Source organism: Phyllostomus discolor, chromosome 8, assembly GCF_004126475.2.
Source record: "Phyllostomus discolor isolate MPI-MPIP mPhyDis1 chromosome 8, mPhyDis1.pri.v3, whole genome shotgun sequence".
NCBI classification, from domain to species: domain Eukaryota; kingdom Metazoa; phylum Chordata; class Mammalia; order Chiroptera; family Phyllostomidae; genus Phyllostomus; species Phyllostomus discolor.
The window spans coordinates 88,667,889-88,695,009 of NC_040910.2; the positions used below are offsets into that span (position 1 = coordinate 88,667,889).

At 35.8% G+C, this 27,121-nt stretch overlaps 1 protein-coding gene across 6 annotated transcripts in view; it reads right to left on the reverse strand.

Annotated features, from left to right (window-relative positions):
* HELZ (helicase with zinc finger) overlaps positions 1–27,121 on the reverse strand; it is a 138,833-nt gene that overhangs the window by 54,646 nt on the left and 57,066 nt on the right. For 4 of the 6 annotated variants that reach the window (XM_036033464.1, XM_028521000.2, XM_036033465.1 and 1 more), the window contains 8 exons: positions 23,927–24,260; positions 22,711–22,841; positions 16,700–16,879; positions 16,064–16,168; positions 10,196–10,374; positions 7,036–7,154; positions 5,285–5,430; positions 3,913–4,060 (listed from right to left, as the gene is read on the reverse strand). In XM_036033464.1, the coding sequence (XP_035889357.1) occupies positions 3,913–4,060; positions 5,285–5,430; positions 7,036–7,154; positions 10,196–10,374; positions 16,064–16,168; positions 16,700–16,879; positions 22,711–22,841; positions 23,927–24,260 (1,342 nt within the window). The remainder of the gene's footprint in view (positions 1–3,912; positions 4,061–5,284; positions 5,431–7,035; positions 7,155–10,195; positions 10,375–16,063; positions 16,169–16,699; positions 16,880–22,710; positions 22,842–23,926; positions 24,261–27,121) is intronic. The other 2 variants (XM_028521002.2, XM_028521001.2) reach the window with 1 other exon arrangement.

A 27,121-nucleotide genomic window follows, 5' to 3' on the forward strand; every position in this document is an offset into this window, starting at 1 on the left:
TGGGGGGAAATGGAGATAACTGTACTTGAACAACAATAAAAAAAATACTAAAGGAAGTTCTTCAGGCTGAAAGTAAGTGACATCAGACAGTAATTCAAATCCACACAAGCAAAGAACACTGCTAAAGGTAATATGTAATTAATTATAAAAAACAGTATAACAGTATATTTCTTTGCCTTATTGGTCTTACCTGATTTAAATAGCACTGAATAAAGTAACAGGTACACAATTATATTGTTAGCCTACAACATATAGAAATGTAACATATTGGCAATAAGAGCACAAAGGAGGCGAGTGAAAACTGATACCAGGTGGTGACTTAAATCTACAGAAAGAAGTGAAGGTAACCAGAATGAGTAAATAAGGTTAATACAGCAAACTCTATAAATATGTACTGGCCACTTCCTTTCTCTCAGAATCCTTAAAAGGAATAAAATCATGTAATTACAGCATTGTATTACTGAGATATATATATCTATATATAGATATAGATATAGATATATAGAGAGAGATATATATAAACAGTAAGAGCACAAAAAAGGAAAAGAAGGACTAGATAAATGTGCTAAAGTTTCAATATTGCATTTGGAATTAGGTTAGTTTAGCTCTGACCAATGTGGCTCAGTGGGATGGATGCCATCCCACAAAGCAAAAGGTCACCAGTTCAGTTCCTAGTCAGGGCACATGTCTGGGTTGCAGGCCAGCTTCCTGGTGAAGGGCATGTGAGAGGCAACGAATTGATGTTTCTCCCCCTCTCTTTCTCCCTCCCTCCCCCATCTCTAAAAGTAAATAAATAAAGTCTTGTTTTTAAATAAAGGAATTTCGTTAGTTTAACTCTGAAGTTGATTCTGGTAAGCCCTAGAGAAACCGCTAAGAAAACAACTCAAAAAACAGTTAATAATAATTAAAGGAATTAAAATGTAACGCTAGAAAAATGCAAACAGTGGTAGTAAAGGAGAAACAAAGGGTTAAAAAATACAAGCCATAGAAAACAAAAAGCGAAAGGCAGAGAGGTAACATCAACTATATCATTAAATGTAAATAAATTAGACATTTCAATCAAAAGGCAGCTATTTTTAGACTAGGTTTAAAATAAGAAACATAAAAACACAATGCAATGATGTGCTCTATAGGAGATTTTCTTTAGATTCGAAGGTAGAAATAAAAGGATGAAAGTAAAGGATGGAAAAAATATGCCATGCAAAGAGAAACTGTAAGTTAGCTGGAGTAGCCATACCAACTAATATTAGACAAATTAACTTTAAAACCAAAACAATGTCACCAGAGACAAAGGGGGGCATTTTATGAAAAAGGTCGACCCACCCAGAAGACATGAAGATTGTAGATGTACATCTCAGTGAACTGCAGAGCACCAGTCCATAAGAAGCAGAAACCATATTCTCTCTCTGACAACAGCCTCCATCACACCTGGTGGACTCACTCGTTACTATCTATACAACCCTGTCTACTTCTCACTTATACTACCCTACTCACTGGTTTCCACAGCTCCTCTCTTGAATTTCTCAAGGTGAAGGATTCAGTCTAGGTGCTTAGTAACAATGCCTACAATTCAGTATTGTAATTCATCACTGTGGGCTATGAGTTCATCAGAATCAGGAAAAGGATGATCTCTCTCACTCTCTTTCTCATCGCACCATGTTAAGCACGTGAAAGACACAAATTCAGGTGACAGACACATGATATAAAATAAAATGCATGTTCCCTAAACAAAGGACAATTAGATACACAGCAGAAGTGCTATGAGTATTCAGCTCTAGGTTCTCTCATTTTACTTTTTAATTTCATTCTCTGTTCTAAGTTCCTTACGACTGTATAAGTCTGTGTGAGACTAAATTATTTTCGTAATAATGAAATCTAAACCATTCTTAAATCTTATAACGTCCTCCTAAATTTTAATCGGAACTCTTGTAACAGAAAAACACCTCACTGCTCTGGAACAGTGGTTTTTAGCAAATGTGCTGCGGCACACTAGTGCCGCAGAATTTGTAAAACATGCAGTACTTGACTATTTAGTCAGGAGCACTGCCTCTTTTCCCTTAGACTGTCAAATAAAAAAATTACAACAGCCAACACAACTGTCTATTGTGAATCAAAATTTTAACTATTTTTTTTAGATTCGCAAAACAAATTTTGTTTTGCTGACCTGCAGAATTTGAGTAGTTAGTTTCTATGTGGTTCAGACGACAAAGGTTGGAAATCACTGCTCTAGAAAACAAAATGGGTCTGAGACTCACCTGCAAATGGTCTACTCTCCAGGCAAGTCCAGGGCTTCTAAAAACATTTTACTGCCCAGACATGTCTACACTGGTACTCAAAATTTGGAAAATCCTGCCTACAAAGCAAAGTGCATCTACTCCCAGTCCAAACGATACCTACTCCCCTCTGACAAAAGGTCAGGCTTTGCCCCTTGCAGAACGAGCCCTTGGGGCAGTATGCCTCACCATTTTTCACTGAGGGAATTCACAGGGCTGAGGAGAGCAACTGAACAACCGTGCTCTGGTGGTGAAGTGTAAGGTGGCTTTGAATTTCTCCCAAGTTACGTGTTTAATATTTAAAATTCACACAACTCTTATCATGTTTTGAATGTGAAAACATTTCTTCCTCCACCCCCCAAAATTCAATAAAATTGACAATTCAGAATGATGGTTTCCTGGCAAACACACCGTGTCACCACAAAGGAACACCTAGCCCAGGCTGAGAAGCTGGGTTTCTGCCATGGCTCACCAATCCCCTCAGGGTCACAGCGGGCCTCCCAGCTGACCCTGGGGTCCTGGCAGGGCCGCCGTGCCGTCTGGGCCTCAGGCCTGCCTCTCCCCGGCAGCACTCCCCCACCATGGCTGGCTTCCTAGTTTCCAGGCCACTGGTTTCCAGTGTGAGTATGAAGTAATACAGGAGAACCTGGAGTTATTTGTCAATATTCAAACATTTAAAGAAAAGTCTACCTTTTCTTAAAATTAAATGACACAGACTAACTAAAATGTCAAGTTTCTTTGCTTCTGGCTAGAATTTTATCAAGTGGGTACTATTGATTTTCTTGTACTAACTTTTAACTACAGGCCTCTGATCAATTTTTTAAAGGAAAATTGAATTACTATTATATACTAAAAGCCATCTCTTTACAAGAGATTTCTTTACAAGAAAATAAAATGAGTAAAGCACAGGATTCAAGGAACAAAGGAAGGCAGAAGATATGATAGATCAAGAACCATACTCCCCTCAAAAAAAAAAAAAAAAAGAACCACTGCCCCCATAACCAACCATGCACATCCCTACCCCCAGGTTTCCTGAAGTCCGCACCTCCACTCGCTGCGATGAACAGAACTTGTCCAGAGGGTCTCTGGCCTGTTAGGAAGCCTTCCTCAAGACTTCCCCAGGGTTTTGTCTGCTGCTGATCTGAGCCCTCACGCTACTCCCATTTTCTCAAAAACTAAAAAGTCAAACTGTAAGGGAACCATACAAGTCGTAGCACATCATGGGTTAGCAGCACCATTATTCCAGGCTGTGATCTCTCTGGAGCCCAGGATTCTGTCTGTAATTCAAGTCTTACTCATTTAAAATGATACCCCATTTGAGTGTGCACTATAAAATGTAATCACAGTCTATTTTAGAGGACTAAAAACAATAATCTATATAAAATAATACTAGCTTTTCTTTTCAATGAACTCATGTATTTTATACTTTATCCTAAGACAAAATGTAAAACAAAGTTTTTGTTTCCCACAGAACATTCATGTTAACAAATAAGTCATACAAGAAAGAATAAACTTTACATACTATTTTCATGTAAATGAAATCAACACATAATATGATGTCAACCCAAAATTTTAAATAATGCTCAAGAAGACCAGACTATATGATTGCATATTAGCAATTTGCAAAAGAACTAAGTACCTCTGCATTATTATAAAAAGCTGTGCTGTTTTTTTCTTGCACATCTTCCCCTCGTGCTGTAAAGAAAGTTAGTGGGTAGAAATCCTTGTGTGCTGGTTGCTTTCCACTGGCCATCAGTTTGCCCTCATAGAAGAGCTCAGATGTGTAACTGCAGAAAAAGACCAAAATAAATAACGAGTAATCCCTCATCAAAATTAAATTCACCCATAAGAAAAAACATCAGTCAATTCCAATAGTGCTGTTTTATGTCTACGATTAATTTTAATCCAAGCATCTAATACCAATGAGGCCAAGCTTTTCTCCAGAATTACAGCAATAACCTCAGAACAGGCTCCTGATACACCACTGTTCAATCAACTGATTTAGGTAGGGTCAAGGCCAGAATACAGAAAGAAAAAGAAGAAATGATGACAGTTCAATATCAGATGAGAATCTTGCTCTATGAGGAAATGTGCTAGCTAGTATGTTTTCTTCGTTAATACATTTTATCCTATATGGACATCATACACATGCAAACAAGGATATACAGCTACTGAAACAATACACACGAATGAAGGACATTCAAGTCTTCAACAATAAAATGAATACTCTCGGCTGATGAAGACAGTGTCTAGTACTTGGTTCATCACTGACTGCAGCAAGTGACTGACAACAATAAAAGAGGAATCATGCATTGAGAGATTAATAAAGCCGCAGTTAAATCTAAATTTTTACATCTATCCTATTGCTTTCTGAGAAAGCTAAAAATGGTTTTCACATGACTGATAGAATCAACATTATTAAATGATACTAAACTTTAAAACAGTTTAAGATTTTGGTGGAAGTAGGGGCTTTCCAGAGTGCTGGTCATGTTCTGGATGCCAGTTACATGAGTGTGTCCAGTTTATAACTATTCACTGTGGTGTCACTTAGGATATTTTTTACTTTTATGGATTCATACTATATTTAATAGAATCCTTTAAAAACTTTACTACTAAGTTTCAGGGTTTTCCTTCCTTTCTTTTCTAACAGATTTCCTTGTATAATACAGGCACAGTAAGCAAGCTATTATTTAATTTGTCAACATATTTGTTTATTACATCATGTAGTTTCACATATACACTACATATTCAGTCACAGAAAAATATATCATAGCTAGTAGAGCCTAAAGTTTTAGTTTCCAGAGTTGCCTTATTCTGTGAAAAATTACAGCTCTGACTTCTGAAGGTGTCTTTTATAAACAAAAGTAAACCTAACTTGCAACACTAGAGACTCTGTACAAATCTGCTGGGACGAGTGTGGGCCTAGTAACAGTGCTGCTGTATCAGTGCTGCTCCGAGTCCCTTCCCACCAGACCGCAGGGAGAGTGAGACAGAGGGCAGTTCACACCTACTTGATGATCGCTTCGTGGGAGCGGTAGTTTTCACACAGGAGGATCCTACACGGAAACTCGGCAGGGTAATGCTCATAGAGCCGATCCAGTAACGAAACATGAAGGTTTCTTTCCCTGGCAAACTCGCTGTAAACAAAAGGACTGAGCTGTAACAGACAAACATACAGAGAAAATTTAATTAAATATACAAATAGTATCTTTTAACCTACTCATTAAAAAATCCACTATGCTGCAACTTCTGATGTACTGAAAACGTCAACCTGCTGAATGCCAGAATAAGTGGAATCAAAAATATTTCCTATGAGCAATTTTACTACCATGAAGAACTAGGCTAAAATTTCCAACTTTTCATTTCACTCTACCAACACTAACATCGCGTTTCTACACAGAGGTTAATAAGGGGCTCCTCCAACATAATAAATAGCTACTATTCAGTAATTTCAGGAATGCAACCCATTGCATCATAGGGAGTCAGTAAGTTATTTCACTAAAATTGATCAACTACTTAAAATGGTAAACTGGTAGGATATTTTGCCCATGAATAATTTTTTTTAACAATTAGCAAAGATAACCTTCTTTTTCTCATAATGAAGTACAAGAAGCCATTCTTGATTATACCTCTGACAGTTAAAGAACAAAATTAAACTACTTTTGCCAAGAAACAAAAACAAAATTTATTCCTCTACACAGTCAACTTTCCTGGACATCTTGACAGCTACAATACTAGTAGGTTTAATCTTAACTATAGCAGAACAGACTTATAAAACATATTTAAATAGAAAAATGAAGCCCTGGCTCGTGTGACTCAGTGGATTGATCGCCGGACTGAGAACCAAAGGGTTGCTGGTTCGATTCCTAGTCAGGGCACATGCCTGGGTTGCTGGGGGCTAGGTCCCCAGTAAGGGGGAATGTGAGAGGCAACCACACATTGATGTTTCTCTCCTTCTCTTTCTCCCTCCCTTTCCTTTTCTAAAAAAAAATAAAATAAAATCTTAAAAAAAAAGAAAAATTATATTTCTCTTTCATGCATAAGTATGCAAATATATAAAATCAGATATGTTTTGAGACTCTGACTAGTATTTTTAATTAAGCACTTTATCTTTTATGATAGCAAAAATTTAACCTTTAAGGAAAACAAATGTTAGAACACACCTTGGGGAATTGTTAAAAACAATAAATTTAAATTTGCTTTATAAAGAAAAGTAAGAATCAGATATCTATATTATAGAGAACTGAACTTCAAATTAACAAACATGAAAATGTTGTCAAACATTGACAGACTCATTCAATTCCACTCTCTCTTTTTTTTATATTTTTATTTATTTATTTTATTTTTAGACAGAAGAGAAGGGAGGGGAAAAAAAGAGGGAGGGAAATATCAATGTGAAATAAAATTTTACATCAAGGGTGCCTCTCATGCACCCTCTACTGGGCACCTGGCCCGCAACCCAGGCATGTGCCATGACTGGAAATCGAACTGGTGACCCTTTGGTTCGCAGGCTGGCACTCAATCCACTGAGCCACACCAGCCAGTGCCAATTTCACTCTCTTATACAAAGAAGGAAAAAAAGTATTGGGACAGTCATTTTCCTTAAAAAATGCCAGTGTTTTTCACCATTAGTAGAGAAATATTTAAAATGCTTGAACTATAACACATGGCATAATTCAAAGGATGTTTTAAAAAACAGAGTATTACAAATCAAAATATAATTCAAAGTTCTTCTCAATACGATGACACAGAGGGCACTCACCTGCATGTGGTCACCAGCCAGGACAATCCGAGTGTTTTTAGTTGCTAATGCTAGAGGCATAATGGTTTCACACTCCATGGCCTGGGCAGCTTCATCTAACAGAATGTGCGTAAAAAACCCTACAAATTACAGCACAGACACAGTAAAGCATATTAAAGCAACAATAAAGGTTGAGCTGGTGGATTTTTTTTTTCATTTCTGCTAAGGAAAGAGTTTAGTGTGCTAATTTAAGAGTTATGAATATTTTTAATGGCAATCATCAATTTAAATTATTATTTAAATATTAGAGGTTAAAAGGAGTAACTATTTTACCCAATAATGGATATATAAATGGCACCTTGTTTAAAGCCCCCAAGACTAACAGTTTAATTTGTATATTTAAAAATAGTTTTAAAGTACCAGATAGTAGTTTTCCACCACAAAGAAGGGCTGGCAACTAAACATTGATAGGACCAGAGTCCTTTCACTATGTATTTGGTGAAACACCAAAAATAAAGCAATGGTAGTCTATAAGTAACTTTAACCTAAATATTCATATTAGACATTAAAATAAAGAAAATAATACCCAAAATCTAATATAAAGGATAAAGGTATAATCCAACTTTGAAATCCAAGGTTATTATCAGCATATTCACTGCTTTAATTATTTAGGTTTATTTGTGTGTGTGTGTGTGTGTGTGTGTGTGTAGGGACAAAAATTGGTTACAATGTGAATACATGAAGCACAGTTTATCCTTATATTATTATTTATTAATTATTGTATTATTTTCCATACAAACAACTGTAAACCTACTTTTGCCCCACCCTGTATATACATAAAAATATATATAATTTTTTTTAGTCTAAGACCTTACCCTGAAAAAATCACCAGTCTGGGAAGGAAAAAAAAACCAACTGTCAAAAATGTTCCTTTTCAAAAGTCCCCCGGATGCAAATACCTATAGCAGGAAGCATTCTACATCCTGGTTGCTGCTGCCACTCATACTGGGGTACTGAAATCTGTGTACAGAAATGTACAGAAAAGAGGAAAAGTCCCTTTGCCCTTTAAAGGGAAGAAGGAGGCAAAAATCTCCTTGCTATCTCAATGTGAGGATGAAAAAATCGTCCCCTACTGCTAATTCACCAAGGTAGGAAGGGGGCCCTCTTTTTACTAACATAGCAAAGAACACAAAGTAGTTTCTTAACAAAATGATGAGTTTTCAAACTCTCTGAATTAATCAGCCTACTGTGAGTTGGCCCAAGAGCCTAACCTCTATTTCCATCTCTATTTCTATAAATATCAACAAGTTCCAAACAATTTGTTCATACAACCTTCTAATGAAACTTGTTTATAGGTGGGAAACTTTCTAAATCTTACTGAATGGCAGTAATAATGCTCCACAACCTCCATTTAAACAAACAGCTATGGCTGACAGTACAAATATTAGTAACTGTTGTCTGTTTACCCACAGTGGCCCAAGCAAGATATGGACACATTCATTTTTCTCCCTGTTGAGAGAATCTGTGCCTTTTGTTCCAAAGACTAATAAAGAAAAATGCTTACAGAAACACAAAATTAAGCTGGAAAAAGAGCTAAGGCTAGTGAAAAAAATCTACTGTTTTCATTAAATAATATTTTAATTAAATAGAGCTAGGCTTGAATTGGGAACTGGATAAATCATGAAAGTATCATACCTATTGCTCAAGTTAGTAAAGGTAATTAGAATCAATCAAACTGATTTAGCCTGAGCCTTGGTTTTCTAGCCTGTAAAATAATCCTCCACAGAGTTGCTATGAGAATGAAATGAAATAAAGTATAAACACCCAGAACAAAAAAAGCATAGTTGATTTCTATTAAGTATTCTTCTGAACCCTTGGTCTTCAAAGCCATTCTTTACTCTTTCTCACAAAACCATGCTGTTTGGGAGGTCTGAGTATTTAATCTATATGGCAAATATGCAGAGTATAATTATAAAGTAATGAGACTAATTGTTAAATAAACATACCAAAATTTACATTTCAAATAAGTGCTGTTCCATTCAAAGAAGTCAGTTGGGAGGTATTAAAACTCATTCCAATGACGCAGTCACTGTTCAAAACATTTTTGAACCTCTGCTTTTGTAACTGCCCTCACCAGCCAGCTATGAGCTGCATGCACAAAAAAATAAGTCTCATTACTGAGAGGCACGTCTTTCTCTTTTTTTATCTTTTTACCCCTAATGTTATTGCTCAGTTTAATCCCTCATGTATCCTATTTGCCAAAAAGACATGTCTCAAAAATATTTTGAAGCTTTTCTAAAATTAAATCTACCCTCAAAAAAGAAAGTTTGGCCACCACTCAGCCATTTCAGATAAAGAAAGGTTTATCAAGGGCCTCCAGGTACCTATACCCTGGGCTAGGTGCCAGGAGTACCAGGGGTATCCAGGTGAAAGTCTCTACCTTCCAGTATATTCAAAAGAATTTGTCACTGGCTCTGAAAGCAATTCCAAAAGGAGAGAGCAAAAAAGTGTTGAACAATGTCAACAATTATAATATGGCAGTAATAAATGAATATTCTTCCAAAGCAACTAACAAAGTGATACCATTTTCTGATGGTTAAATTCTGCCATATCTATCAGAATTTCTTGTCACCTTATATCTACACTTTGCATAACATTAGTTTAATTTTACATAGGTTGTCTTATAATAATCTCAGTAGTATGTAAATAAAAACACCTATCATGGTTTTTATCTCTACATTATATAACACAAGAGTATTTTAAAACAAAAACTTGAGAAAACTGTAAAACACACCAATGCTGTCTAAATCTTTTACATGATCAATAGTAAATAAATACTATCTGATCAATTAGAAAATAAATACAATAGCAGTTACTAAAATGTCTAAACTAGGGGTTGAGAATTTTTTTAAAGGACCAAACAATATATACAGCAGGTATTTTAGGTATTGCTGGCCACGCAATCCTTGCTGCAACTATTCAACTACACTGCTGTAGCACAAAAGCATCCATAAGTAATACACAGGTAAACAAATGGGCATGGCTGTGTTCCATCCAGTGAAATTTTATTTACAAAAACAGACAGCAAGCCACAGGCTGCAGTTTGCCAACCCCTGGTCTAGACTGAAAGCAGAAGCCCTAAGCATTAAGAGACCCCTATCTGTGTCTTGAGTTAGCATACCAGGTTCAAGGTCCAACTGACAGAGGTACTGGGAAGTATTCAACGTAACAACAACCACTCGGTGCTTAAGAATATCTTCTTTCTGTGGCATCTGAAAGGTGGAATGTGCGCTTGAGATCAAACAGTACTGATGCACAACTGGGTGAACAGTCTTTACCCAGCGGTTTCTGAAATATACCCTATAAAAGAAGACAACATTTCCTATTTATATTTATTTAGATCTTACCAGTACTGATTATCAAAATATTAACATTATTATTTAAGACTACAATATCTGAAAATTAGCAAATAAATCTGATCACCATTAACACCCTACTGGCTTAGAATTTAACAGACTTCCCCCTACCAAAAAAGATTCGAACAGAAAGTATATGCATTACCACAAGTAAACATATAATCATTTTTGTGTACAGATGGCTCTTACAATAGAGTGACACACAATTTCATAAGCAAAGTTTAAATTCAAAGCATTCCCATTTGGGATTAATTTTTCCTAGAAAATTCTTAGAAAAATATACTTTATTTAAATTATCTATGCTAACTTAAAACAGACTTGCATACTTCAAACAAATTAAAAAGTTGTCACATTCACTTAAGGCTATATTTTTATACCTATATTTAAACAGACCTCTATCTAGTATTTCAGAGATTTAAAAATCAATATAAATTTTGGACAATCACAAAATCTTAAGAAATATGATCTCTTCTATTAATTGCAAAAGAAAAATATTAGTAGACCTCATGCAATGGATTACTAAGATGGTACAGAAACAACCGTTCCACCACTCCAGCCTCCCCACCCACCCACCTCTAACCACTCATGTGATAAAGTGCAACCGAGTGTCTACTATGCCCCAGCACAGAGGCAAATTGTAGGCCTGGAGGATGCCATAAAGGCTTTAGATTGACTTAAATTTTAATGGAAAGCCAGCAGAGAGCCCTGACAGGGCAGTCATATGATGTGACTTAATGTTGTTAGAAGACCACTTTGTTTATCTGGACAGAATACACAGTTTGAGGGAAGGAGGATTTGGACAGTGGTACGCTGGCGTATGTTGAACAACCAGCTCTGGGGTTGCGGTGGGACTGATTTATAGTTTGCTGATTTCTGTGGTTTAAAACTTACTACCATGGCCGATTTCAAGCTACCAAAATGATGTCACTGAACATGAACTTGGGAAGACATGCACATGATAGGCTCTCACAAACCAGTACAGCTGGCTGCAATACACCACTGACTAGAACAAAGGCAGGAGCAGGGAGACCAGTTAGGGGGTTGCTGTATGGGTCTGGACGACAAAGATGGTAGCTTGGAAGGGTAACAACAGTGGAGACGTGGGAACGGTTAGATTCACTATATATTTTGAGAGTAACACTGACAGAATTTGTTGATGAACTAGATGTGGAATTTAAGAGCAAGGGTGATTTCATGCCTCTGAAGCTAAATGAATGCCAGGAGTGTTTACAAAAGTGGTGACAGGAAGGAAGAGATCTGAGGTGGGAAATGAGAATTCAGTTCTGGACATCCAAACAGAGATGTCTGGTAAGGAGGGGTATATATAAGTTTGGAGACCAGGAGAACGCCTGGGACAAGAAATACATTTTACTCAAGAAACACCTTGAAACTTAGATGAGATCACCTGGAGATTAAGTGTAGACTAAAAACAAACCAGTTGAAGAATAACTGATAGACCACACCAGCATTTAGAGCCTGGGAAAGGAGAGTGATACAGTAAAGGAGACCAGAAAGGAGCCGTCGAAATGGGAAAGAACTAGAGAGTGTGGGGATCCAATCAAGGGACCTGCACTTGCGTGTCATTAAATCATTTTGCAGGCCCATCAAGTTACCTGACTTACTAGCACATCCAGCTTTGTGGCTGCTTCCTCCCTCAAACACTCTCTTCCCTCAGCTTCCATAATTCAACCCTCCCCTGCTTTCCTTTTCCCTCTAGGTTAGGGCTCCTCAAGACTTGACCGTGGCTCTCTCCAGCTCTGTTCTCTCCCCTGACAACCCCATCCAGGCCCTTGGCTTCAATATCCTAATGACTCATGTTTTTCTCTCTCCAGTCAAGACCTTACTTCTGAGCTCCTGGATGCATGTCTAATTCTTTACTTAATATTTGCCTCCTGCATTTCACAGGCAGCACAAATGTAAAATGCATAAAAACTAATCTCATGATCTTGTACAATGTGTTGTAACCCTCCATGAAATATTTAAAACTGTCTTCTTTTAAGCAAAGCAATTAGAAAAGAAAAAGAACTACTTAATAAACATCCCTTAATATAATTGTAAGAGGAAAGTAAAGAAATGAATTTCACAACATTACTATGATAGGAAGAACTGTAAACTTGGTGAAAATAACCAGTATCACTTCTAAAAGATGCAAAAATTTTAAAAATGTTTTGCGTGTTTATTTTTTAAATGTTACTCAGATCAGCAAAGCAGAGTTTACTTTTAAATATATGAAAAATCTCGTTTTACCAACTACCTGAAAAAAATCACTTATAAAATGTGATTCCATTTATATTAATTAAAGTATGTCTATTTAAACATATAAATTACTAGAAATTAAACTCTAAAATGCTAGTAGTATTTATTTCCAGCTTATGAGATTAACATTTTTATTTTCTTCTTTATTTTTTCTATATTTTCTTAAACATTTCATGTAAATTGAAAAAGTGATTTTTCAAATTATTCATTAAATCCAACTCCAAGCACTGTTTCTTCCTCAAAGAAAAAAACAGAAATTGAAGTTCTAAGTCTCATTACTAACTTTTTGTTAAGCACCTTGGTAAGCTACCTCATGTTGAAGCTAGTAAGAATACAATGTTTGATCATTAGGTCTATATTTCCTTAAAAGCATAATATTCTAGTGCTGACTGCAAAAAGATTTCAATACTTTCTCAGTACTTTATTTTGTGCAACACTTAAGGTAGACACTGTCTATAAGATTACTTAAAACACATCCAAGAACATTTTCCAACACTGGAGAATTAATAGTGATAAGAGGCACTTACAGGCTCAGAGTATAAAATGTGACAGACACCAGGTAAATAACTTCCCTATTTCTAGAAACAAACCACCCACATATCCCACATGAAGTATAATGATACTTAATAGAGGAGACTGTCTAGTAATACAAAATTTTATTTCACTGAAATTGTATTCATGTATTGAATTCATAAGTAGTAACACCCCCAAAAATGTTGTTACTTAAGATATAACAAAACCAGGAAGACCTGATTCCAGAAGAAAACCCATTTCTATAAAGATCTGTGTAAAACCAGAAATGCCTTCTATTTGCCCAAATGCAGTAAACACATACTTTCTCCCCAGTATCTATCCACTAAAGGATAACTTTGCCAGAACCAGACACACTGATCTTCAGGATCATACAGAGAAACACAACTGTGCTTTCCTCTCTATTTCACTTGAAAATCTTCTAAGCAAGTAAGAAGTCAGAACTGAAACTAAATGTAATAAAAAATAGTTTATACAACCTCCACCGCAAATATTTGAGCTTGAATCCTGGCAACTGATAGAACTTTATGCATTTTAACCACAAGATTGCATATTTACACATATTTACTGCATTAACTATTTTATGTTTATGACTACTTCAATATCTTATCACGTTTACCAGGGCTTGCTCTAAACTATACTGTGAAAAAGACAAACTCCTCATCAGTCCTACTCCATACAGACACCACATCTTCAAGGTCATATGCAGGCACTTAGTGCCTTCTTGTGCTCTTCCCCTGCCTCCTGGGACAATTCAGGTAAAGATAATCTCCCCAGAGAGCTCAGTCATTCTAATTTTCATTATTCCATTTCCCATGCCTCTCAAGTTTATTGTCCATTATAAATTGAACTGAGTTAACCTAATAATAGATGGTGCTAATAAATCCTAACATTTCAATGTATTAATCTAAAGTTAATACTTGTCCTGAAGAGAAAAACTACTGTGCAAATGTAGGGCCACATTAAAGACAATATTTGGGCAAAGCAAGCCTTCTCTGATTTTACTCCATTTACTAAATGAAATAACATACAATTTGTACTTAAATGTACTTAAATATTTTTCTGCTCTTGAGATTTGTGGAGAGGTGAGCTTTTCTGCTAGAGGGCAAGTTTCTGAATTTGGGCCATTACAGCTCTACATACAACCCTACTGGAACATAACTCAGTCTACATATCTAGATGCACTACATGTTGACTTGTAACCACCAAAACATAACTTTACATGGGAAAGCTAAGCATAATGCTAGTCAAATGATGGGTTTTAGTGTTTATCAACAACAGCTCTAATGCCCAACATGTCAGATGATCTACACTCAGCTGAGATTCTAGAAGCCTTTCCTCCATTGTTTCCAAGCCAAGTACACCGTAATATGGTTCCAACATAACACAAACATAAACACACATGCACACCTCTACCAAGCATCTCCATTAAAATAAGAACACACATAGCAAAAATGCTACTAGTTATCCAGTTTTCACTTATGAGCTAAAGAAGATTAGAATCAGAAGCAAACAAGTTATTGATAAATTCACCCACTGGCAAATATCCCATTTTCACTTATATTTATTGTATACAAGTAATGTTTATTTATTAAACACAATTGGCTTATACTGAAAATAATTATTTCTGCTCTAATTTTCCAGAGTGAAAACAGAGTATAATGTAATAACCTGTGTTCACAGATCATGCTATTTTTTTCTCTTTTTTTCTTTTTTGTTTTAATCCTTATCCATGGATATGTTTTATTGATTTTAGAGAGAGAGGAAGGGAGGCAGAGAGAGAGAGAGACAGATAAACATCGATCAGTTGCCTCCTGTATGTGCCCCGATGGGGGACTAAACCCACAATCTAGGTATGTGCCCTGACTGGGAACAGAACCTACGACCTTTCCATGTGTGGGACAACATTCCAACCAATTGAGACACCCAGCCAGGGCTTCTTGTTCTTTTTAATGCAAATGGAAAATCATCGAAATGGCTTTGGTTATGATTATTAAAGAACTAAATAGCAAAATGTCATTTTTCCAATGCCTTGGCTCAACAAATAAAAAGTTAGTGAATCATGATTCAAAAGTATGGTTAGAAATTAATTTATAAATAATAATTGTGCTCAAACAACACAGGGCATGATATATTAGTTTGTAAAATGGCAAAACTCAACATTAATTCGTACAACAATGAGAGCAAATGGTATAATAACCACTTAATGATTCTTTATTGTTTTCTGAAGAAAAGGATTTTATTCCCCCACAATCCTGTATTTAAGTACATTTTATATCCATATACACTGAAAGAAGCTTTCTATACAAACCTAAAATTTTCTTGGACACTTTGTGTCTTAAATGATAGCAAAAAGTTTTAAGTACCAGTCAACTACATTTTGTTGCAGAAATCGCTTCAATATCTCATGCTTCTCTAATGTGCAGCTTTGATGGAATTACCTGCATGATCACAGCCAAAAATCTTATTTCCATGAAGAACTATCACTGCATGACTACTCTGCCATGCAAAATATGCTAGAATTTCAATTAAATTTTATGTAAATCATATTTATATTACTTCATCATAGTAGCTTTTAGAGGTACACACCAAAATCAGCTCAGACTATAACATTTTTACATACAAAACTTAAAAAAGGATGTCTTTCTCTCAATGTTTAAGATGTGAATGGTTGAAGATTTTTCAATTTCTCCTTAATTTAAATGGTTTCTTCAAAAGGCATAACTTCCAAATGCCAATGCAGAGTTAAAGATTTTGGTATTCTCAAAGTTACTAATACTTTACAGACACCTTTTCTTAAGAATAATAAAGTATGATACAGATATATAATAAGCCTTAAAAAATACCTGAGAGGTCTTGCCTGGGGATTGCCTGCTTCTACATATGGATGTAAATAATCCTTTATGTAGAGATCAGCAGCACTATTAGAATGGGTGCAAATGAGAATCCTGCTGAAATAAATGGTGCAAATAAAAAGAATGATAAAACACAAAACTATTCAAGCAGTATAATACAAAAAAAAAAAGCAGTGGCCATCTTAACATACATTTTCCTCAACCTACTCAGTAACCTCTATCATATTATTAAATAATGCTTTTAGTAAATTATATTACTCTTTATTCTATAAAGGAAATAAGATCCCTAAAATTATTACTAAATCTAACATATAAATAAAATTACATTTAAAAAATCCAACTGTTTGACTCTAACATATATCACAATTCCTTAGCAGACTTGGAGTTTTGCTGGCTATTTAAAAGCTATCATTCTCTATGTTGTCAATTTTTTAAAACAGTATGTTTTAAGAGAATTCAAATTTTAGTGCTTTGGGCTTTGAGTATGGGTCTTTTTCTCTCTTTCTTATTTTTAAAAATTTTTACAACGTGGATGAAAACCGTCTTGTGAGCCCTCCCTCTGTATGCACATCAAGGACGAAGGCCATGCCCTACTAATGAGACCGGGCACGCGGACCACCACCTCACCTCGTCTCCTGCTGCTGGAGCATGTGCTTTACAGCCTGGGCCAGCGTGAAAGTTTTGCCTGTTCCGTAGGGCCCAATGATGAGAACAGGAGGCAGCTGTATTGAAAGTGGGGTTGTAATGGCCAGAACAGCCTCTTTCTGTTTTGCATTTAGTCGAGGATCCAACTGTTCATCCCACTGTCTATAGAAAGTAAAAATTTAAGCTATTTTAAACAAAGGCATCTTATTAATAAACAGAGCACACCATATTAATATCCTGGATTTCACTGAACCATTAAAAATACTGAAATACCAACTATAAAAACAAAAGAACTACTTTTCTAGAACTACTTTTTAGAAAAATGCCTAACAGAGTCAGTATATTTTACTATGTGCAAAAAGATTCTGATAAGTAACCTAAAGACATCACACACTGTTAGTCTAGTTTCTGCCATGTCCATATACAGTAATGACAATGTCTCTAAAATGTAGTTTCCCTCTGTGATGTAAAAGCATCAGATAACTCTTTTTCTGGTGATAATGAAGCACTAGTTTCTTTGCATGGCAAATAAAATGCAAAAGGGAAATTGATTTCCAAATTCTAATCCTTTGAAAGATCTCTTTGTAAAGTTGAAGATAAGGAAGAAAGAAAAAATTTGTTATGTCCCTGGTTAAGAGAAATCAAACTTTACAAAGCTCTTAATTCAGAAAATAGCAGTTTTTTAAAGGCCAAACAACATGAAATGTTTTCTAATATTTTCACATGCACAAATAATATATTTATGTCATATTTCTCAGGATACAGAACACCTGTCATGGCAGCACAAATGGCTGCTGTAATTAGATCCAGCTTCCCAGTGTCCCCTCTATGACTTGGCTTAGTTTTGAAGACTTAAATGGACAGCAGATGCTGAAAGGGATCAAACCAAGTGGAGAATCAACAGCATTCTTTCTCACAACTACAATTAAAATACTAAATATCGCAACAGCTATGGTAAAAATGATAGGGATGTGAACCAAAATAAAAAGGGTATGTAAAGAGATATAAAAAACTTGCAAAGTGCCTACAAAATAACCCTGAAATAGAAGGACATGGTATAGTAAAAATTCCCTCTCTATGAGGTTGTGCTCCACTTACATCAGAAGGTAGTTATTCATGGAAAATCTTAACACTTTCAATTTTAAAAAGTTATAATTTGAAACAAACAAAATTCTCCACAAAAATGTAAAACTTTAGAAAACAAACATTGGACACATAAACATGCCATTACTTATTTTTCTGCAATTTAAAACTTCCTAAGTAAAAAACAAAAGGACTCTGACCAGTGGCACCAGACATCCTGGAAGCTGTTCCCTAAAACACAAGCATTTTCCTCCAACGAGTTAAGCATTAACCAGCTCCCTTACTCACAAGCCTGCCAGCCCCCAGCAGTTTTCACCTTCTACAGAGGAGGAAGCTGCCTTAGGTGACTGCTAAGTTCAGATCTAATAGAGGTAGCAAATGCTATGGAATGGCTATCCCCAAATCATCCACAGCACCCTTTCTGCCTTTCCTCTATTGAGCTGTAACACTCCATGTCCTGACCTCCTCTGCAAGAGACCCAAGTCTGGTCAATAAGATATAGAGGAAGTTCCTCAGAAGGGCTTCTATATCCAATAAAACAAAAACAAAGCCTCACTAGAAAAAAGCACTTTCTGTTGCTTTGTCTCTTCCTTCATCTGGCTGAAATGAGCTCATGGTAAATAAAACTGCAGCAGCCACCTTATGACCATGAGGCAATGGACATCAAGAAGAAAACCAACATGCTGTGCATGGCAGAGAGGCGGGGAAACCGTGGTCCTGATGGCACTACTGAGCCCCGCTGCACCAGCCATGGACCAGCTACCTCTGGGCCTCTCTCTCTAGATGCTGAAGCCACACTTAGGTCAGTAAACTGTTACTTATATCAATACCTGATTACTACGATTCCATGGTACCTGACTTCACAGTTCCCTTCATCTGTGCACGGAAATAATGACACCTGCATCAGATGATTAGTGTAACGATCAAACGAATAATGCACACAGGCTGTTTAGTGCTCAGTTACTGTTTGCCTTATTGTATTTTCTGAAGGTTTCAGAAAAATGAGACACAACCTGAGCAGGACACTTCAAAAAAACAGGAAAAAGGTTTAAAAACAACCTCTGATCTTTCAAATTCGGGGACTTGAATGAACTTATTAATGAAGAGACCATTAGACTACATATAAAAGTATAAATCTAAGAGGTTAATGACAGATTTATTAGTATAATTCTAAAATATGTCAATATTTCTTTATTTACATAGCTAATTCTACTTCTCAATTGTTTCAGTGTAAATAAATGCTTTGTAGCCCTGGCTGGCATAGCTCAGTGGATTGAGCACGAGCTGTGAACCAAAGTGTCACAGGTTCGATTCCCAGTCAGGGTACATGCCTGGGTTGCAGGCCATGACCCCCAGCAAGCGTACATTGATGTTTCTCTCTCTTTTTCTATCTCCCTGCCTTCCCTCTCTAAAAATAAATAAATGAAATCTTTTAAAAAATAAATAAATAAATAAATAAATGCTTTTCGGTAGAACAGAAATTTTCACAATGTTGGTCTACTCTCTAGTTTCTGGTTATGAATGATGAATATCCATAGAATACCAAAGAGTAAAACATGTCTTTATTTATTGTGCCACCTACTAAATAAAGAAGATTTATAATATACATGCTGATAAGTCATTTCTGATTTTTCACAATTTAAAACAGTATAAAGTGTCTTCAAGTGTTTTCTGAATAAGTGTTATTTTATTCCCTAAACAAATTAATTCAAAAAATTATGTTTTTTCTTGGTTTAATGCATTGTTATAATTAATTCATACACTGTATACCCAAGAATAATTTTTCAACTTCATTTATCTATCTATATTCTACCTTATTCCAGAAAAGACTTTAAATGGCTAATGATTTCTCAGTATGTTCCTAGACTCATATATAAGTATACTTATAGTGTAAGTATAGTATGGAATGTGTTCCTGCTTAAAAGTTTTTTGCTACTTGAAGTTTTCTTAGTTAACTTTTACAATTGACACTTGCAGTTAGGGGTATTTGAATACGCTGTTATATACTATATAAATACTTGTATAGTACTATACAAGTATTTACTTAATATGCTGGCATGGCCTCACACTTGAAATCCTAATTTCTTCTTCTTTTCTTTAAAGATATTGTTTATTTATTTTCAGAGAGGAGAAGGGAGGGAGAAAGGGGGAACATCAATCAGTTGCCTCTTACATGCCCCCAAATGGGAACCCGCCCACAACCCACGCATGTGCTCTGACTGAGAATCAAAAAGGTAAACTTTTGGTTCGAAGGCCTACACCAATCCACTGTGCCATACCAGCCAGGGCCTGAAACCCTAATTTCTTCTTAAATTAAAATTTGTATTAATTTAAACGTGTCATATATTAATAATGTGCAAAGTCCTTTTGGAGATTCAAAGATAAATATGATGTAGTCTCTTTAAAAAGCTCATTGGGGCCCTGGCTGGTGTGGCTCAGTGGACTGAGTACCAGCTGGTTCAATTTCCAGTCTAGGGCACATGCCTGGGTTGCAGGCCAGGTTCCCAGCTCAGTGTGGCACTGGCTGGGTAGCTCAGTTGGTTAGAGCGCTGTCCCAATATACCATGGTTGCGGGTTCGATCCCTGGTCAGGGCACATACAAAAATCAACCAATGAATGCATAAATACGTAGAACAACAAATAGATGTCTCTCCTCCTAAAATCAAGAAAGATTTAAAAATTTAAAAAAGTTTAAAAAGCAGTGGGTACTAGACTTATCAGAGGATCACTTCATAAGTTATATAAATGTTTAACCACTATGCTATACCCCTGAAACTAATATTTCAACTGTAATTGAAAATTTTTACAGTAATAAAAATTATACCCCTAATATATATACCCCTAATATACCCCTGAATTTCAACTGTAATTGAAAATTTTTAAAGTAATAAAATTTTTTAAAAGTTCAGAATCTAATGATATGTATAAAATTGACAGAAATTAATTTGAGAGAAATTATGCTTGAAAACAAAAATGACTGAACCTAGCACATAGCTGGCACTCAATAAATATTTGTTAAAATAATGAAATAAACTATCTCTTTCAAGTTATAAATAAAGACTTAACCTACTTGAAAGAAAAGAGTACTTTACTAGGCTAAATCTTGAAAGACAGATCTTCAATAGATAGATATTGAGCAAAGATTATTTCAGGCAGAAAATATCACGTGTGAGAAGCCAGGGCTGGGGAGGGGGAATGTGGGATTGAACGGGGATCAAGTTTCCGTTCTGCAAGATGAAAACTTTCTGCAGACTGACGGCATGACAGTGTGAGCATACTTAACACTGCTGAACTGCACACTTAAAAATGGTCAAGATGTAAATGTTATGCTATAGAGATTTTACCAGAACTTTAAAAAAATTTCATTTTTTAAAAGACAAGGTGTCAAATAAGTGTAGGGCAAATTAAACAAATGTCAAGGTGATTCAGTATGACTACAGCATGGGGATTTAGAAGGAAAAAGAAGGTGTCAAGTAGATAAAAGTAAAAGAACCTGAGAAGATACTGTTGGAAATTGTTGTCAATGAGACCACATAATTAAGTTTGGTATCAGGCCGCTCAGGCTTTATCTACCTATCAAGGAGAAGCCTTCAGAGGTATATAAGCAGTGAAATGAAATGATTATTTTAGCAGACTCACTATGAAAGAAATATGAGGGTTGGCCCAGAGCAAAGTGACACAGACAGCAGGACCAAATACCAACTAGAAAGGCCTGAAATAGTCCAGCTCTAAATTAAGCACAGGCTGTTAGAATAAGAAGAAAGGGAAAGATGCAGAAAAGCTGAATCAAATGACAACTGAAAAGATGTTACTGGATTTTCACGATTAGTAGATCAGTGATTACTTTCAGGAGAGTGAGGAAGTGAAAAACAGATTACAGAATGAATCAATAAGAATACTGGAAATATGCAGGCTATTCATGCTAAAGAATGTTGGCAGTAAAAAGAAAAATGGGGATAGAATAGTTAGGGTAAGTGAAAACAAGGGAGAAATTATTTGGTGCTGGAAGGCATATTTTGTCTTGTGTTTTTAGGATCAGAAGAAATGAAATGAAATGTGAGGAGACGAGATATATGTCACCTCTGGGCCTGGCCCATAAACATTTCCTACATGATGCTCTGTGCTCATTCTTCTTCCCTCTGCCAGCTGGATGCCAACACTCAGGGTGACCTTGGAAACCACTTATTGAAGATACCCGAGCCCCCATCAGAGAAGGAAGAGAACCACCCTACCATGATTTGATTAACACAACTGATAAATAAATAAGCTAATATTGTATAGAGCAACTGCGATTTATAGAAAGAACAAAGATGGGAGTACGCTGAGCAGGGGCAGGAACCAAGAGGATAAAACCCAGTGAAAAGGGTAAAAAGAAGGATGTAGTCATGCTGGCATCACTGCTGTTATTCCAGAAACAAAACAGAAGTATCATATTTAATTATACTATGTAAAGATGAGCCAAACAGAATTTAAGCAGAAAAATATTTATACAACCATTAACTTGATAATAATTTCTGAAGTGATATCATCTATGATACTTTCTCCATTGTGCTAAATTATAAAAAGTCTTCTATATTCAAAATTAGTTGAAATTAACTATTTGAAACATTGTAGAAAGGCCCTAATTTCCCCATTCAACTTCTACTCAGAAATACTCCTAAATTGCTCGGCATCCTATCACTTATGGCTGTTGAGAAAAGCAAGAGAATGCATTTAGATTCTGAGGAAAAGTAAACAGATGACGAACCTCAAACATTTCATTCTAAAGGTCTTACTCTCATTTCTCAACTAATACAATGTCTCCTAAACAAGAGAGAGCAACTTTGTTATAAAAGCATACCTGAGTTATTTGATACAGATATTCAATTTAACATTAACATAACTTCCTTTAATGAGTTATCTTTTTGTACCTGTTGGGACTCCAAGGTATGGTTGGAGTCATAGTGATGTCTGGAAATAAAATCCCATTGTCCTTGATCCTGTCTAGCGCATAATGCATTTCACACAGGGGTAATCGATTTAATTGAAACTGAAGTTCAACCTGAAACACAAGATAAAAACAAATGTTTTTAAAGCATTAAAGTAAATATCAATGCTTGCAGCTCACCAAAATACTCTGTGGAGATCATCTTTTAGGGGAAACCAAGTTTAGAGATTCTTTTAAAGTACAATTATATTCCAATAATAATTATTATGGCTAATATTTGCTTAGTTTACTTAGTGTCAGGCACTATAATGAACACTTTACATAGACTGCCTCATTTAACAGTGCCAATAATGTATATGTTATTATTAACCTTATTTTATACCTATACCTAAAAAAACTGAGGACTTGCAAATTAATCTCTAGAAAATGATTTTCTGATTACAGCATTCTATGAAGAATACATTTGACAAACAAACAAGCAAAATATAACCAAAGACACTGAAATAGAGAACAGGCTGACAGTGACCAGAGGGGAGAGGGCAGGGAATTTCAAGGGAAAAGGGGAAGGGTTTCAGGAATGAGGATAAAGGACACATGGACAAAAACTAGGGCAGGGGTGGAAATGGGAAGGAGGTGGGGAGGACTAGGGGGTGGGCTGGGATGGGGGTAAAAGACAGAAAACTGTACTTGAACAACGATTAAAATTAAAAAATAGTCAAAAAAAGAATACATTTGATACAATCAGTAGAACATCTGTGAAATACCATCTGTCAAATGATAAAAACCAACCCTAAGACACTATTAATTTACAATGAATAAATCATGTTCACCATTTTATGGCTAAAAAGAAAAAGAGATTAGTTTTCCAGTTAAATATGGCAGACTGAACACACAGTTCACCTAAGAATCCACAAAGAGACAGGAACAGGTACAACTTCAGCTGAGAACTGTCCTACGATGTAACTTAGTTTCTTTTCATCTGTTCTTCCATTGCTGATTTAAAACTCAGAAAGCTTGACTCTGTATAACACTGGAACATTTCGGATGTCACTTAGATTAAAGAGATTCTATTTTCCCTGAAAGTTACCAGAGGTTCAATCCCCACCCCCCATCCCTGTAACACTTAGGGCTCTGTCAGAAGGGGAACCAAACCAGAAGAGTGACAGCTGATAAGGAGACTGCTGCCATACTTAACCCACCTGGGTGTCATGATCGGGCCGAAGGTTAAGTTCTTCACAGCATTCCCTGGATATCCTTAAAAATATATATTCTTTTGTTTTTTCTTCAATAGTAGCTTCATAAACCTTCTCTTTGGTTCCCTGGGTCTGTGCTAACTTCTCTTTAGGGACTGGTAATAAATAAACAGCATTGACTTTGGTCATCACCAGCCGTCCAGCCAAAGTATCTTCAGAAAGTGTTTCAGTAAGCTTAAAGCGACCAAAAAGCTGTCCATTCTGAGCATACTTTGCACCTCCAGAAACTCCAGTGAGCATGAAGCTTGCTAGAATCTGCAACTGCACCTTAAGGTTGAACCTAAATCAGAAGTAGAAAATGAGTTTGAATATTTTACATAAAAAAAAATAAAAACTAGAAGAATAAAAGAGAATAATAAATCAAATATAAACATACAAAAATTAAAACTTCATTATCAATTCCACTCCATTAAGCTTTAAACTACATACTATCAGCCTGCCTTTAATCCAAGCTGGAAACAAACAAAACTCATATTCAGTGAGTTTTGCTAAACTGTGTTGAAAAATACACACACTTTTAAAAGTATGAGCATTTAAAATGAAGCCAAGTATAATTCTTTTAGTAAAATGAAATATTACATATAATTAACATGAAAGTGTTCGACCACACCACTGGGAAAAATAAGACTTTACAATTACACAGAAGGAAATGCACTGCATTAAAACTACAATGGACTTTTATTAAACTGATACTCTCCAAGTAGACAGATTTTACCAAAAAATTCTAACCATAAAATTTCTCTTTCAATACCATTAATGAATAACATCCAAAATAAATTTGTTTATGGCTACACTGAGGCAGATCTCATGCACAAATTAGAGTATGTGTGTGGAAGAAGCACAAAGAATCAAGATCAATTTATACAGTCAAGTAATATAAAGTCAAAGGAACATTCAAACTAACTGACAGCTCTTCTCCTTTGGCACTGTAAAATGGTGCTAAGACAGAAGACAATGTGGTAAGAATGAGAACATTTTGTAGTTTCTCTTGGAAGGTTTAAACATTTTTTTATTGTCCCCCAAGGACATTTTTTTCATTGGTTTCAGAGACAGAAAGACAGAGAAAGAGAGAGAGAGAGAAAAAGAGAGAAAGAGAGAAATCAGCCTGGTTATCCTTTCCTATGCACCCTGACCAGGGAATGAACCTGCAACTGGGGCATGTGCCCTGACAGGGAATCAAACTTAAGACCTTTCTGTTTATGGGCAGGTCAGAAGGTTTAAACACACATTGATGTTTCTCTTCTTCTCTTTCTCCCTTCCTTCCCCTCTCTCTAAAAATAAATAAAATCTTAAAAAAAAAAACAAAAACTCCTGAAGTAGAGTCACTAGAAAATAAAACTACTGAGTAATACAGGTTTTCCCATAGAAGATTTATTATATATTCAAGATGCAGACATTATAGACTTTCTAGAAGTTACAGCTACTAATTTTTTTTCTAAAAGATTAATGGGCTAAAACTAAATTACATTAGTAAACTTTCTTAAGTATTTAAAATAGTATGTATTTTTAAGATTTAATAACTAAGAAATACCAAAAATAGAAAATATATCCCACAATTAACCAAGATAATTCTAAATAAGAATAAAAAACATCTTTCCATGATTGTACATTTGTAATCAACATTAAAGCCACATAATTCCTAACCTTTTGGGGACTGGTAGACTAGTAGCCAGCCAAACTTCCAACCAATTTAAAACCACACTTGAATCTAAAATAAATATGGCTCTGTCAATGTTGAGTATAATTTTTAAAAAATTTCAAAGCTACATAGTGAATTTCACTTAATATAATTTTTGATTAAATGAACAACAAAGAAACCCAACCAAGGTAATAAGCCAACCCCTGGTTTTACGGAGACACAGAAACAGAACCAAGGTATAGCCGATAGAGGCCTCACCATCTAACAGTGAAATGTGTATCCATAACAGCCTGTCATGCCAGCTGTTAGCACTGAGAAGCCACAGCAAGCTAATTAAGCATGCCACTACACAGTTTAATAGGCACAATAGCTCTAGCCAAAGTCAATTTCATTTGAAATGTGTATCTTAGAATGAAACAGATTTTACTTCAAGATAGAAGCCTATCAATATGAACTTGAGGCCAACTGAAGTTTTAAAAAAACCTTTGAAAGAACTCAGAAGCATTTTCTAAAACTTAAGTTAATGCAGTATTATCTTACCACCTCCACACATCTCATGGTAAAACTTAACTGAAATCTTAACTCTGGACTGCTTTGAAAAATCATGTCTTTCTTTAAAAAAGATAAACTTAGCCCTGGCTGGCGTAGCTCAGTGGATTGAGGGCGGGCTGGGAACCAAAGTGTCCCAGGTTCGACTCCCAGTCAGAGCACATGCCTGGGTTGCAGGCCATGACCCCCAGCAACCGCACATTGATGTTTCTCCCTCCCTATCTCTCTCCCTCCCTTCCCTCTCTAAAAATAAATAAATAAATAAATAATCTTAAAAAAAAAAAGATAAACTTAATTACTAAATCCAGCCTCAAGGTAAAATATATTTTATCTAATCTCGAGAGGCTTCATTCGATCTACTATTAAGAAACAAATGCTAAAGTGGCCATGTAAAAATATAGTCCAATCCTTATAATTAAAACGTAAGAAACCTGTAAGAATTCCCTTGGTACTACTTCCACAATTAGCAATATTCTGCTTAAACTGTCAAAGATCACAAATTACCAGTATGTTCTCTGGAACCTGGGAAATGTCCTACCAATCATGTGGCAGGACTGACCACACAGTCTCAAAGAGGCATATTTCAGTGCACAGAGAATACATTACTACTGTCGTTACACTTCAAGGAGCACATCCATTCACCCATATACCATTGTCTTCTGGTTTTCAAATGGGTCTCAGCCCACAAAACATTCTTCACCATTCTAGAGGAGATTTGTGTGCATTTTGCTTTGCTGACTGGCAGTGCTTGAGGAGACAAGCAAAATCACCCAATAGGAGTCAGAAGACCATGGCCCAAGGGCCAAATCCAACCTTCAGTCCTGTTTTTGTATAGCACTTGACTAAGAGTGGTTTTTACAACACACACACACACACACACACACACACACAGAAAATATGTAACAAAGACTGTATGGAATCCAGAAAGTCTGAAATATTTACTCACTGGCTCT